Source organism: Macaca thibetana, chromosome 3 (genome assembly GCF_024542745.1).
Source record: "Macaca thibetana thibetana isolate TM-01 chromosome 3, ASM2454274v1, whole genome shotgun sequence".
In the NCBI taxonomy this organism is placed as follows: Eukaryota; Metazoa; Chordata; class Mammalia; order Primates; family Cercopithecidae; genus Macaca; species Macaca thibetana.
In genome coordinates this window covers 16,962,216-16,977,645 of record NC_065580.1, presented here as the reverse complement: position 1 = coordinate 16,977,645, position 15,430 = coordinate 16,962,216, and the positions used below count along the sequence as shown (strand labels likewise).

Below are 15,430 nucleotides of genomic sequence, written 5' to 3'. Positions count from 1 at the left end.
GGCCCACAGTCAAATCTGGTTGTTAGCTGATTTGCAAATAATGTTTTATTGGAACACAGCCATGCATTTTTGTTTGCTTGTTGTCAACAATAACTGCTTCTTACCTGTAAAGTAGCAGCTCTGAAATGAGACGATTTTGCCAACAAGGGGACATTTGGCAATGCCTGGAGATATTTTTTGTTGGCACAACAGGGTGGGGGTGAGGAGGCGATGCTGCTGACAACTGAGGATTCTGCTAAATTTCTGAAGGCACAGGATAGCCCCATCACCAGAGAATTGTATGGCCCTAAATCTCAATCATGCTGAGATTGAAAAGCCCTCTCTAGTTGAGAACATGTAGGATGGAAGGATGGTCCCTTAGGTTAGGTTTTTGATTCAGGTGAGAGAGTGACACCTCTTCCTGTCACACATCAGGCAGATGTAGTTTGTACAGTGGAAGCAAAGGCAAGAGACCCTAACAAGATATGATAGCAGCCTTGTCAGATTTCATGCAGCACTGGGTGAATGCAGAATAGGTAATAGGAGGTATGCTGCGAACGGCGATGAGCAGGCATAAGTTCAGAGGGGAGGATGAGATGTCTGGCAGGATGCATCGTTCAGGGAGGGGCCTGTCCTCTCCTTCGTTATCTCTTACCTTCTTCTGCCCACAGGGTATGGATATTGATGCAAGAGGAGAGTGGAAGACCTTGCCAGCCCCTCTTGACTACATTAATCTTCATATCCGTGGGGGCTACATCCTGCCCTGGCAAGAGCCTGCAGTGAACACCCACTTAAGGTGAATGACAGGACTCAGGTTTTCCTTTACATGTCAGTTAGCTCAACAATCTGTAATGAAGTCCACCAAAACGTAAGCATCACTCTCAAGCCCGCATGCAGTTTTACTAATACTTGTTTTTTCTTTGTTTGCTTGTTTGTATGTCAATCCTTTTCAGACTCTATACTCTTTGACTAATTATTAACAACTCATTGAAGTCTAAGGGAGTGAGATGATAGGTCTAAGAATGTCATTTTTTAATCTCACATTTGAGATGGAAGTCAAAACGGCAACCACAGTTCACAACAGCTTTTCAGAAGCTGTTGTTCTAGAACCGTATCCAGTGGATTTTGGCAGACTGTAATTCATGTCCTTCCTTAAACCCGTTGAATTTCTTTTCAAAACATGCTAACAGCCAGGTGGTCAGCCTCCTTGGTTTGCAAAGACTGTTACAATTTTAGTACCAGAAGTCTCCCCTCTTGGGATGCTTCTCAATTGTGGGCAAACCAGGTCAGTCGATGCCTCTATCTGCCATGGCCTCAGTGTCCATCCGTGTTTCTTTACTCTTGACTCACTTGCTCTCATTTCTAGAGAGTTGGAATCCACTTGCCACCCTCCTAGAATCTCAACTTCCTCTTTCTTTTCTCCCGCTAAGAGATTTCTTTCTTGTGATTCAAAAGTTGATTCAAAAATTACCTCCTGCAAACCTCAAAACTCTATGTCACTAAATTTTCCTTTATATGTAATTGATTCCAAAATTATAGATTCCATCTGTACTAAAGAGATGCACATTTATACCTTCATGGCTTTAAGAGTATTAGCCTACTTGTCTTTAATAGACTAGGAGTTCTTTGGAAGCCAGAAACCTGTCTTTCCTTTTGAACCTCTCTTACTGCTTTAATTTTTCAAATTGTAGACTTTTTATGGTACTAATGGAAAATATTCCTAAATCCAATACCAGTTGGCTGTCTTTTTCTAACTGTTCACCTTCAAGCTGTTCTGTACACTGATACCAAACTGATTTTTCCAAAATGAAAATCTCAACTGGTGGCTCCTAGACTTGAAGTCCAAAGTCTTTCATTAATAAGGTATTCAAAACCAATCACAACCTGGTTCCAGGTTACCTTAACAGTTTTTATCTCCTGCCACACCTTCATGTACATACAGACCAGATATGCCAACAAACTGGCTATTTCCCAAACATACCTATGCATTTTGCTGCATTTGGGCTTTTGAATTTATCCTTTCCAACATCTTTGCCTGGTGTATTCTTTTTTTTTTTTTGAGACGGAGTCTCGCTCTGTCACCCGAGCTGGAGTGCGGTGGCCGGATCTCAGCTCACTGGCCTGGTGTATTCTTAATGACCCAAATGAAACTTTACATTTTAGCAGCAAGAAATCTTTCCCTAATCTTTCAGCAGAGAAAGCACTGCCACCTCCAGGTTTCTGGTCATTTGTAATATATATATATATATATATATATATATTTTGCTCCTTAGATGATTTTGTCTTTCTTCTTTAATAGTGTTAGCATTTCAATAGTAGTTGTATACTCTGTGCCGGAAAATTGTATTATCTGAAGTGTTTAAGGCAATCTAAATCTATTGTTAGTTCTTTTTTGCTGACTTTCCTTTATGTTGAGTTATTACCTTGTGTGCCTGCTGATTTTTTGTTTCATACTGTGATAATCTTAACCATGTAAATGTGGGTGTCATTCCTCCAGAGATGATTTGCCTTCTCCTCTGTTTGCAAGCCAAGAATTGCTTCCAGCTGGGATTACGTTAGATTCCTTCAAGGATCCCGGCTTCATGTGGGAATCAGAGGTTCACATTTTCTACCTTGGATTGCTAGGCCTAGTAGCCCAATTTTAACCTTGCTATGGGAATTTGCCGCACGGAGATTCTAGGTTTTGCTTACCAAGCACTCTTTAGTTTTAGCTCAGTGTTTTGTTATCCTGTTACTGTTTTGGTCTCTTGAATATATTCCTTACTTTCTTGCAAATTCAACAACATTTTAACAGGAATTTGTGTTGTAATTTATCTAGGATCAGGGAATATTTTACTGGGTAAGTCTCCAGAAGAATATCCAGTCCACCATATTTCTGGAACTGTGGTTCTGGACTCCTAGAATATCCTAACTTTTGTGTTGTTTTCACTGTCTGCCTTCATTGTTTAGTGAATGTGCCTAATTTTTCCTATAACATTTAAGGCCATTCATGTCAGGAGTTGTGACTTGTTAACTTTTGTATCTCATTGACTTCCTAGAAATGACTGCTACTCAATATATGAATATTTAATGAAGGCAGATGATTTTGTTGATAATGGAGACTAACTTTCTTGCATTGTGAAAGGCTGAACTGTGAAAGAATGCAATGGAGAATGTGAGTCCAGTGACAGGTAGAGGAGGAACAGGAAGATCAGGAAACTGAGAGGTTGCCTAGATAGTGACAGAGTGAGGAGAGATTCCAAATAAAAATTGCTCTTTCTCCTCCTCTTCCTCTCTGTCCATCTACTCTACCATGTCTTTGAGTAATATGTTGTGTTTCCTATTCTAAATTCTGAAGTAGATCATTAGAATGATTTGTTTTTCTTTCAAAAGAAACTAATACCTGATTATCAGATAAGTTACTACTAAATAGATGGACCTTATTGTATGTTATTGCTTTCTGAGTATAAATGGTCCTTAGGCAGGTGAAAATGTATCTTCCTCACAGCACTGGACACTTCTCCTGAGGGCATCATTGCTAAAGTGATCTGACTGAACGAGTTATTGCCTAAGATTTCTTTCTCTTCTCATAGTCTGTATTCTAAATGGTAGTTGCAGAAGCAGCTTTTATTTGAGCTATTGCAGTGACTCTGGTGCTTAAATTCTTACCTCCAACACAGATGTTATTGCTAATGTTTGGGATGTGGCTATCTCCTGTGACACTGTTGATATTACAGAAAAATGTGTCTGTCAATTTTGTGTTTGTACCTCAAGAAACAGAACCATCTGCTGCTAGTGTATTTTCCAGTATGAAATTTGATGGAAATATTCTCAGCTCAGTTAACAAAATTCTCTGACTCCTGTCTTTGTCTCTTGAATCTTGTTCCCCACAGTCGAAAGAACCCTCTTGGTCTTATCATTGCCCTAGATGAGAACAAAGAAGCAAAAGGAGAACTTTTCTGGGATGATGGGCAAACGAAGGGTGAGCACTGTTACGATCATGTTGCTGTTTCCAAACCCACACCTGTGACTTATGATCCTTCCCTCCTGCTGGTCATTGAGCTGTGGGAGAAATCTCAGCAGGCACAGCAGCAAGTCACTGAAGTATTTTGTTTCTGGTCGCACCATTCAGGGATAGTGGTAGATGAACTGCAGATGAAAGAAATATACATGTGTACCTCTAACAATTCTCCCATTAGCCAGTGATATCTATAATAGGCTCTCATTTTATTGTCAGTGGGTGCTTAGATGAAAAGGTTTCAAGAGTCTTCCCTAATTCAATGTTAATGTCTTCCTCCCAAAATTCTTATGAGCAAATGTTGGCGATATAAAAATCATGGCCCTACCAGTGAGGCAGTGAGAATATACTGTTTCAGTGTGTACTCATCTAGCCATACATTTTAGCCTATTGGTGGCTCCTATATACTAACAATTCTTGTGCTTCAAGTTTAGGAAATAGATTCCCTTGAAGCATATTCCTTGGAAGCGAATCTTTGCAATGTTCCAGTAGGAAAGAGAAGGAAAAACAATGGGTTGGCCTTGGAGACGCTTGTCCATCTAATCTAATATGTAGATTAAAATTTATTTATTTATTTAGTTGTAAAATATTTAGTTGGCAAATAAAGATTGAATATAGTTAAGGTGGACAATGTGAGGATTTAATATACGTAGGCATAGTATAGTGATTACCACAGCTATTTTAATGAACACATCCATCACCACCAATGCTGCAGACTGGATTCCCAGAACTTATTCATCTACTAACTGAACGTTTGTACCCTTGACCATCATCTCCCCATTCTCCATGGCCGCAGGCTCTCAGAACAACTGTTGTAGGCTCTGCTTCTAAGAGATGAACTTTTTTAGATTCCACATAGACGTGAGACCATGTCGTATTTGACTTTCTGTCTCTGGCTTATTTCACTTGGTATAATGTCCTCCAGAGTCATTCATGCTGTTGCAAATGGCAGAATGTTGTACTTTTTATGTCTGAAAAATATTCTACTGTATATACGTCCCAGAATATGTTTATCTATTCATCCACCGATAGATACTTAGGTTGTTTTCTTATCTTGGCTACTGTGAGGAAAGTAATTAAAAACTTAAATGTAAGGGCTAAAATTGTAAAGCTCCTAGAAGAAAACATAGAAAAATCCTCCTTGACGTAGTCTTGGTAGTGACTTTTTGGATATGATACCAAAAGCAAAGGCAAAATGCCAAAAAGGCAGCAAGCATGACTACATCAAACTAAGAGGCTCCTGCACAGCAAAAGAAACAATCAACAATGTGAAAAGGCAAACTACAGAACGGATAAAAATCTTTGCAAACCATATGTCTCAGAAGAGATTAATATAAAAAATATGGAACTCACGCCACTGCAAAAGATCCAATGACCCAATTACAAACTGGGTGAAGGACCTGAACAGATGTTTTCCCAAGGAAGACATACAAGTGGCTAACTGGTATGTGAAAAGATGCTCAACATCAGGAAATGACAGAAATTGCAAATCAAAAATCACAGTGAGCTATCCCCTCACACCTGTTAGCATCGAAATCGTAAAAAAGATAAGAGATAATTGCTGGCAAGGGTGTGGAGAAAATGGAATTTTTTACACTGTTGATGGGAGTGTAAATTGTTACAACTGTTATGCAAAATAGTATGGAGGTTTCTCAAAAAATTAAAAACAAATCTTCCATACAATCCCATGAAATCCCACTTCTGGGTGTATATCCAGAGGACATGAAACCAGTACATTTAAGAGATATACTCACTCCTCCCATATTCATTACAGCATGATTTGCAACAGCCAAGATATGGAAACATTCTAAGTGTACATTCATGAATGAATACAATGGAATATTATTCATCCATAAGGAAACAGAAATACTGCCATTTGTGACATCAGGATGTAACTGAAAAGCGTGGGGGTGTGAAATCTGTTTTTCTGTGGTGGGCAAGCCAGAATCTGACTTGACTTTCTCTCATTTGCAGATACTGTGGCCAATAAAGTGTATCTTTTATGTGAGTTTTCTGTCACTCAAGTGAGTAACATATTTTTCTGAATCTTAAGTGTGGGCTTTGGACTGACCATTAGCACATCTGTGCTTGTGTATATTGTATCTGTGTGATTATATTTGTAACTTTATGTGCATTATTGGCTATAGGTGAGCACATTTCTATTTATGATTTCATCGAAGTTTTCAAAAGGAGGCATTAATATAGCAAATAGTGTTTCTAAATACAGTTTAAAAATATGTGTGTGTTTTTATGATTGTTTTAAATTAGAGGATTATCAAAATAATTTTGTACTTCTTGAGCACACACTAGTAGAGAAAGCAGAGAGGCATCCTGGGCAGTGGGGGGTATCCGGTCTGGAATGGAATATTTGAGAGACTTGAGAATCTGTGTATTACAGGCATACCTTTATGCATAATTGGACTTAATTGTTTTGCAGAACCGCTTGGAGGTGAATATTTCACAATCAACCTACAAGGACCCCAATAATTTAGCATTTAATGAGATTAAAATTCTTGGGACGGAGGAACCTAGCAATGTTACAGTGAAACACAATGGTGTCCCAAGTCAGACTTCTCCTACAGTCACTTACGATTCTAACCTGAAGGTAAAAACCCATTATGTTGAGATGATGTATTGAGAATTCTCCATAGTATCATGTTGTTCCTTCTTGCCAAGGTTGCATGGGTTCTTGAAGGAACAGAGCAACCTTGAGGCCAGTTTTGGGGAAGTGAGAGGACTGGGGATAAAATGAGGTGGCAAGAGCTAGAATGAGTTGGGTGTTTACCTTCTTAATTACTTTTCTGCCTCTCAATGTTCTTCTCTCTCTAACTGATTTCACTTCCTTTTCCCTCAAATAGAATTATAATTACAATGAGGCACAAGAAGAGCAAAATTAGGAAAGTGGGGAACAGCCTTACATTATTAGCCTGTGAAAGTTACATGACTGGAATAGCATAGATAAGATTTGGTTTTGAAAAAGAGGCTAGTTTGCATAGGAAACTTGTGGTCAGATTTTGGAGGGTCTTAGTTACCAACTTGATTTAATTGTCAAAAGGCCTCACGTTGATCCTTGAATGAAGGCTGTGCTACTGTGTGTGAGCATTGCTGGGAGTGGGAGTGGGTTTGGGGACTAGTAGAACAGGGAAGTATAAGATGGTTTAGACTGGGAGGAGACTGGGAGAAGGATGATAATTTTAGAATGTGATTTTATTACTCCAGACAAGTGAGAACTTTAACCTGGGAAGTGCTGTTTAAAGAAATGTCAAAGATAAGAAAAGTATGTAGAAAAATATTAAATATTTGAATGAATGATAAGCAAGGAAGGTTTCAAAATTGGAGTCTTTGGGGTTACAGAAACAAAGAGGCTAGGGTGTTAGAAATGGAAAGAAATACATGATTTTTTTCAGCCTCTCAATTTTGCTGTTGCAAAAATTGAAACCCAAATAAATGAAACAGAATACCCGACTTATCCTGATGTGATTATTATGCATTGTGTGCCTGAATCAACATATTTCATATAACCCATAAATATGTATACCTACTATATACCCATTAATATTAAAAATTAAAGAAATCATTTATTCAATGTTCTATGGAAATGTGGACATGATAACCAGATCATATGATTCTTAATGCTGTGTTCTTTCTACCACTCCACACCAATGGGGGATACTGGTTTGGGGACTGGAGAGCAAGGGGATCAGCTCACTTTGGGATGACACCATGTGTCATGCTAAAGAGGAAGTGCAGAAGAGAGCCTTCCTGACAAGACACAGAGGGCTAAGAGGAGTCAGGGCAGAAAAGAGTAAGGGGTGATCATGACGGGTTTTATTTGACCAAATACTTTCCATTATGCTATGGACAACATTCTGCTAGAGAGGAGACATTTGCCGTGTTGCTGCTAATTAGATTCCCCCAATGTGCGGTTCTCTTCTTATGAGCTAAAGTCATATGTTGGTTGGATGGTTGAATGTCTGGTCAAATTTCTATTTTCTTTCTTAAAAAAAAAAAAAAGCCTCAGATCTTGCAAGGCCTATCTCCTAAAGATGAATTTCCTTGTGATTTCTGCATTCTTACAGGTTGCCATTATCACAGACATCAATCTTCTCCTGGGAGAAGCATACACAGTGGAGTGGGATATAAAGACAAGGGATGATGAAAAAATAGACTGTTACCCTGATGAGAATGGCGCTTCTGCAGAAAACTGCATTGCCCGTGGCTGTATCTGGGAGGTAACCATGCTGCTGGGGTTCACGTGCATGGAAATCTCCACACCGAATGTATAGTTTCTTAAGCATTGCAGTAGTACTTACATAACTACTTAAAATCCATAGAAAGGACTTCCTAAGGGACATGATCTGGATGTGATGAGTAGGTGGGGACATGTGTGAAACTTTTTAAAATGAATATTTTGCTTGGAGACCAGGAATTTATGTTATTGCCAAGTGATCAGTGATGAGCTGGTTTTATTGTCGGATAAAATGATGTTTCTACCCCGTTTATGTTAGAGAACTTTAAGACCATGTGCTGTGCTGATCTATGACTTTACCCTTACTTTTCAGGCATCCAATTCTTCTGGAGTCCCTTTTTGCTATTTTGTCAACGATCTATACTCTGTCAGTAATGTTCAATATATTTCACATGGGGCCACAGCTGACATCTCCTTAAAGTCTTCCATGTATGCCAATGCCTTCCCCTCCACACCCGTGAACCCCCTTCGCCTGGATGTCACTTACCATAAGAATGAAATGCTGCAGTTCAAGGTAAACACAGTACATGTATCAGGTAGTGATTAGACCCTTTTCAGTTCCATTACCTTTTATTGGTCCGAGTCACAGAACCCTAAAATAAGTTAATCATGCTACAATAGACTAGATCATTATCCAGAGAGCAGTGAGAAATCATTGAGGGAACAATGAGACCTGCCCTGATTTTCATTTGGAAAAGATTACTGTGGCTACTGTTAGGAAAATGGTTGGGAGAGAAAGAGTGGGTACGGAGAGACAAGTTGGGAGGCTACCAGTTAGGCAGGTCAGTTGAGGGTTTAGGTTTGGACTAGACACTGGAATGCAGGTGGAGAAGAGTGGACCTGTCTGAGGTTGAGAAAGTTGGGTGACAGGATATAGTGCTCGATTGTAAGCAGGTGACAATGAAGAGGGAAAATCAAGAATGAAGACCAAGTTTCTATCTTGCGTCTTAATATGGATGGTGCTGACCTTAACTGGAATAGGAATACTGAAAAGCTTTGTGCTTTATAAATATCAGATGATATGTTCATTTTGGGATAATGAATTTGAGATTTCTGTAAAAGAGGAATCAAGATGCAGTAATTTCATTCCTTTCCAAGATTTAATTGCATTTAAGGGCTAGGGATGGACTAGCTGTTATGTCTAGTTCTCTATTGAACTAAGCTTCTCAAGGGCAGGAATATGCCCTTTCCTCTTTGTGTTTCTGAAGTCTAATTCAGAACCTGGCACATGGTTAGCGCTGTAATGTTATTGACACAGTAAGTGAAAGTGATGAGGATGTTGTCACATTGCCTAAAAGGTTCTTTATAATTTGACATCAATCCGAACTCTGAGTTTTTGTACATCCTGTAATGCAGGGATGATGCTGATGTATGTTTGTACATCATAGTACTAGCATGTTGTAGGCACCCAGTGAGTTTGAAGTGAATGAACTTCCTTGGAGTTCTAGCCTCAACCGTTGCCTAGTCTACCTCTTGACCATAGAGTAGCTCTTTCCAAAATATTTGCCTCTTTAGGGCCCACTTTAGTACTCTCTGCCTGTGCGGTTTTTATTCTTCAGCAGAATGACTTGATCTCCCTTGTTTGTTTGGTTAATAACTACCAAGCTTTTAAGAGTCATCATGTGTTTCTCCCATGACACCATCTCAGTCTCCCAGAAACAATGTTAGGCATTTCCTTCGCTAGAATCTCACAGCACGTCTACATAGCTGTCCCTTAGCACACGTCACCCAGGTGTTGTGAGCTGCTGTCTTTCACTAATCATTAGCATGTGAATTTTGTAAAATCATAACGCTGCTTATACAGCTCACATCCCTAGTGTCTTGTGTAGGCAGGGATGTCTTAGGTACTCATGAATCAGTTTAGATACCACCTTCAGCAAGGACATTCAGATTATTTTAATTAAATTGATTTCATTTTGGGGAGACAGGTTTGTTTTTCAAGTCATAATGGTTTTAAGGTATTTATATATACTCATATACCCACATAAAATAACAAGTAACATATTCATAAATACTACACTGATTCCAGAATGACTTTCTAAGTCAGCACCAATGTCCCATAAAGTATATTAATGTAACAGAGGCCTGAATAATGAGAAATGACAGAAAAAATGTTAAATCCTATATTGTTATTTGATATATTAATTAAATCTGAGATAACATGAACTTAAAGAAGACAGAAACATAGCATCCTAACTTTTTGTCCAAAAATAAAAAAGATTCTGCTAAGGGTATAGGTTTCAAGAATACTATTCTTGCCTAAAATCGATTTCCTCTGGCCTAGATTTATGATCCCAACAACAATCGGTATGAAGTTCCAGTTCCTCTGAACGTACCCACGGTGCCATCCGGCACCCCTGAGGGTCAACTCTATGATGTCCTCATTAAGAAGAATCCATTTGGGATTGAAATTCGCCGCAGGAGTACAGGCACTATAATGTGAGTGGCTTCTAGTGTGACTCAGAGTTGATGTCTACCTGTGCCTTCGCTGCCAGGTCCATTGTCCTTGGATGTATATCCTGGTTCCAAACATCACATTGTCCACTTCCAGATCCATGGATGAGTTGTTTCCTTCAGACCTGTTCTTGTGGGAAATCTTTAGCATTCTGGAAGTAGTTACTGAGGCAGTCGAGTGTGCCTGAGGATTCATCCAACAAATGTTTATGGGGTGCCTTGTCTAGAGGAGGTGCTGCTCCTTGTAGACAGCTGAGGGTTGTCTTCTCATGACAACCAATAATAAGTAAATATCACTTTGAGTGCTATGTAGAAAATGCGCTGAGGGGTGCAAGGGTGGAAGGCGGAGCTGGTGTGGCGTGTACCCAGCTGTGATGGTGAGGAGTGCTTGAATTTGTATTGTGGAGGACCAGTGAAAGGAGGCAGTGACAGCGGGAAACAGATGAATGGAGACTAACTCATGGGTTTTTAGTGAAGATATCTATGATATTTTAATCAAGTTGAGTTTCCGTTTTGTTTTGTAGATGAACAGGTTCTGGATAAAAATCAAGCATTCTGTTGTCCTTGAAAAGTCAGCTGCTGGAAGCAGAAAGAGAAGCCCATTTTCTGTTTCAAGTCTGCCTTTTTGTGTTTCAGTTGGGACTCTCAGCTCCTTGGCTTCACCTTCAATGACATGTTTATCCGCATCTCCACCCGCCTTCCCTCCAAGTACCTCTATGGCTTTGGGGAAACTGAGCACACATCCTATAGGAGAGACTTGGAGTGGCACACTTGGGGGATGTTCTCCCGAGACCAGCCCCCAGGGGTAAGGACAGATCATTTGGGATCTGTGTCTCTGCTTCTCTCAGGCTTCCCACACTGCTCAGGCTTCGGGCTTCATCTTCCCAAACTCCACTTGGTCGTCTCATTCTGGTTTTAGAGGAGTGGGCCACATCTAAGGCTTCTTTGTTTCACGTGTTTAATTGATTTCATGGAGAAAACTAGACCCATCTTAGCAAACACATTTTTGTTGAGTTTCTTTCTCAGGCATAATGTCTGTTAAACGCCTACTGCTTCTCCCCATGACTCTCCAGTACAAGAAGAATTCCTATGGGGTCCACCCCTACTACATGGGGCTGGAGGAGGACGGCAGTGCCCATGGAGTGTTCCTGCTGAACAGCAATGCCATGGGTAAGGCCGTCCAGCGCCTCCCTTATTTTGGGGGCTACCAATCATGCTTGAGTCAGTTTAGAATGTGTTTAGCCTAACTCTTCCTTGAAGTCAAAATTTTCATTTCATGGGCATTGGTGTTTATTTTTTCTTTGTGTTTAGCCTTTCTGTTTATTTCAGTATAGAATCATGTTATAAGAAGATTTAACCCAACTCTTATTTTGGTAAAAATCACATAAGAAAGGATAGTAACACTACGTGGGTTCCAAATATCCTGGAGGTCACCTCATGGGAGCCAGTTATATAATTTGAATTAGGCTAAAACTGTGGGTCAGAGACGTTAGTCTGGGGGTCTGAGTGTGTATGGTACATTGAAAAACTGCCTGTAGGGTACTGTGCTCACTGTCTGGGTGATGGAATCCATACCCCAAACCTCAGCATTGCGCAATATTCCCATGTAAGAAACCTGAACATGTATCTCTGTATCCAACATAAAACTTAAAATGTAAAATACAGTAATTTTATAAGAGTAGAATGACAAAATATAGTAAAGTACCCCAAAAAGAATCAAACCCAGGAACAGGACCTGTAGACTTCCACTGATGATCTTCAGTTCTGTGTGAGTGTGATAGAAAATGCCTGCTCTTACCACTCTGTGATAGGGAGGGAGCAGGAAGATGGAGAATGTGTGGATTTCAGGGGTGATTCGTGATGTGAAAAGTTTCCATCTGGCTTGGCATTTTTCTTCCTTTTCAGACGTGACGTTCCAGCCCCTGCCTGCCTTGACATACCGTACCACAGGGGGAGTTCTGGACTTTTATGTGTTCTTGGGGCCAACTCCAGAGCTTGTCACCCAGCAGTACACGGAGGTAGGAAGAAATCCAGTTGTTTATCAAGCACTTATACAGCACATTCTGGATGCCAGAGCCCACATCCATTAGTATAACTCTTAGATGATAACTGGAAATATTGGTCTTTGTTGGAGAGAGATTATAGAATAAGAAAAAATAAACACATTCAGATTATCATTAAATGTATAGCCTCTGTAAGCATTGCAGAAGAGCAGAAGATATAGTGGTACCAGTGGTGGTGATGGTAGTGATAGTGTGGTTGTTGGTGGTGGTTATTGTGGTTATGGTGGTGGTGATGGTGATGATGGCAGTAGGGGCTGATGGTGGGGATAGTGATGTGGGAATGGTGATAATGATGGTGGTAGTAGTGGTGGTGATGGTGATGGTGATGATAGTGGTGATAGTGGTGGTGATGGGTGTATTGGTGATAATGATAGTGGTGGTGATGGTGACATGGGTAGGGGTAATAATGGTATTTGTGGTAGTGATTGTAATAATGCTATTTGTGGTAGTGATGATGGTGGTTATGGTTACAGTGGTGGTGGTGACAGTGGGGTGGTGTGAGGAGTGTGATGTTGGTGATAGTGGTTGTGATGATAGTGGTGATGATGGGATGGTGGTGGTGGTGGTAGTGGGGTGGTGGTGATGGTAGTGAAGGGTAATGATAATGGTAATGATGGTGGTGGGGGCATGATCATGGTACTGTTGGTGATGGTGAAAATAGTGATGATGGTGGCATTGATAATGGCGATGGTGACTGTGACCATGGTGGTTGTGCAGCAACAACACACAGTTATATATTACCAAGTGCACATCACTGATTTATCACTTGCTGCATGTTCGAGTACTTCACCCATATTAACTCATTCATACCTCACAGGAACGCTATGAGGCAGATGCTATTATTATCCCTTATTCACAGATGAAGAAACTGAAGCACTAAGAGCTTACTTAATTTTTGCCTAAGTTCACACAGGTAGCAGGATTGGAGCCTGTATGCTAAGCCAGGCATTTGTCTCTTATTCTGGGCTTCTTAATGAGTTACCTACAGTGTCTCTAGGAATAGAGTAAAATCAGCTTTTCCATAATTTTCAAGAAGGAGTTCAAGCCTAGCAGAAAGCTTTCTCCAAGTATCCCAGTGGCTCTATATCCTGTCAGTTTTGATGTGGATTTCAATTAGTTAGTTGTCTAGCTTGGGGCATGGAAAAATATTCTTGTTACTTGATGCACAACTTCAATCTGGTGCCTCTGTTTTGAGGACTAATATTTTGTGTCTATTTTCTAGTTGATTGGCCGGCCTGTGATGGTACCTTACTGGTCTTTGGGTTTCCAGCTGTGTCGCTATGGATACCAGAACGACTCTGAGATCGCCAGCTTGTATGATGACATGATGGCCGCCCAGATCCCTTATGTACGTTCTCAGTCGTGTCTCTGGAGTTGCGTAACTAACCCAGGTGCCTCTGTGTCTGGGTTCATTTGTCTAATGTTTCTGGGAGTCTATAAAGACATAATGTTCTGTTTCAGACAATATCACAGCCTCACCAGAGCACAGTAATGTAGTTAAGGGTGCTTGTTTCCATCTTCTAGAGATGATAACTCAAGACTCACTGTGATTTCCCGGAGGGGGAGATAGGCTGGCTCCAGGGCTCTTTCTGCTGTCTCATGTTTCCTTCCATTTCTTTCACATGACTTCAAAACATTTGGTCAAAAACATCTTTGGTATCACGAGAATAAATAATATCCCATAGGTCTTTTACTTAATTCTTGAAAAGACTAACCACAAATCGGTCAGACAACTGTACATGTGAATACAATCTCAGTTCCTGCATCAGCTCTGAGCTAGTAACTGATGGATTACACAAATCCTGGGATGGGTTTCCAGAGGACATACAGATGGAAATAAACCTTATTCTTCAATGGAGGATGGGAGGGGACCCAGTCATCAGAGAATTGATCCCATGAACCATCCCACATTTAATTTTATCCCACTTTTCTATTGTTTACAATTGTTCCATTAGTGGAACATAGTGTTTCCATTAGTGGATAGTGAAATGCAATATGACAGTCTCAGGAAGAATGTTGTGTATGATTACCCTCAAGATTCGGTATTCCAAAGCAACTATACATCTTTACTTTGTTTTGTAGTAGATTTGCCATTACCCCTGGATAATTAACAGTATTTTTCCTCAACATGAACCACTGATACCAGGGGCAGTCTCTTGTAGGACGTCATCACAATCACACCTGATATGGGCAATTTACAAAGCACTTTCCAAACAGTGTTTTATCTTTTCCTCAGAATAGCCATGCTAGAGACACATTCTCATCTTATTTTATGCTGACTTTGATTTTTTTCTATCTTGTCACTGAACATTGTAAAAATTAAGTGAATTTCCCAGCACCTGTACCTAAGAAATAGCAGAGCTGGGATTTGAAAGCATCAACGAGAAGCTGTCTGGAATTCCACCATGTATAGTGGAGGGTTGTTCTCCTGTAAAGCTTGAGCATGTACAGCAGCAGCCACTCAGCTCCCCGTGTCCTCCCGCAGGACGTGCAGTACTCAGACATCGACTACATGGAGCGGCAGCTGGACTTCACCCTCAGCCCCAAGTTTGCTGGGTTTCCAGCTCTGATCAATCGCATGAAGGCTGATGGGATGCGGGTCATCCTCATTCTGGTTAGTCCTGATGTGAATGTGTGCTGTCTGTTTGGGAGCAGGTATGGGCTTTGGTGGAGAAAGAGTTATACTTT

At 40.4% G+C, this 15,430-nt stretch overlaps 1 protein-coding gene across 39 annotated transcripts in view; it reads left to right on the top strand.

The window, feature by feature from the left end:
* The window catches only part of MGAM (maltase-glucoamylase), a 273,176-nt gene that overhangs the window by 68,680 nt on the left and 189,066 nt on the right, over nt 1-15,430 (top strand). For 31 of the 39 annotated variants that reach the window (XM_050782185.1, XM_050782190.1, XM_050782211.1 and 28 more), the window contains exons 44-55: nt 651-775; nt 3,852-3,940; nt 5,951-6,000; nt 6,414-6,581; nt 8,056-8,208; nt 8,539-8,739; nt 10,510-10,664; nt 11,316-11,484; nt 11,753-11,849; nt 12,585-12,697; nt 13,965-14,090; nt 15,228-15,356. In XM_050782185.1, the coding sequence (XP_050638142.1) occupies nt 651-775; nt 3,852-3,940; nt 5,951-6,000; nt 6,414-6,581; nt 8,056-8,208; nt 8,539-8,739; nt 10,510-10,664; nt 11,316-11,484; nt 11,753-11,849; nt 12,585-12,697; nt 13,965-14,090; nt 15,228-15,356 (1,575 nt within the window). The remainder of the gene's footprint in view (nt 1-650; nt 776-3,851; nt 3,941-5,950; nt 6,001-6,413; nt 6,582-8,055; nt 8,209-8,538; nt 8,740-10,509; nt 10,665-11,315; nt 11,485-11,752; nt 11,850-12,584; nt 12,698-13,964; nt 14,091-15,227; nt 15,357-15,430) is intronic. The other 8 variants (XM_050782206.1, XM_050782210.1, XM_050782207.1 and 5 more) reach the window with 7 other exon arrangements.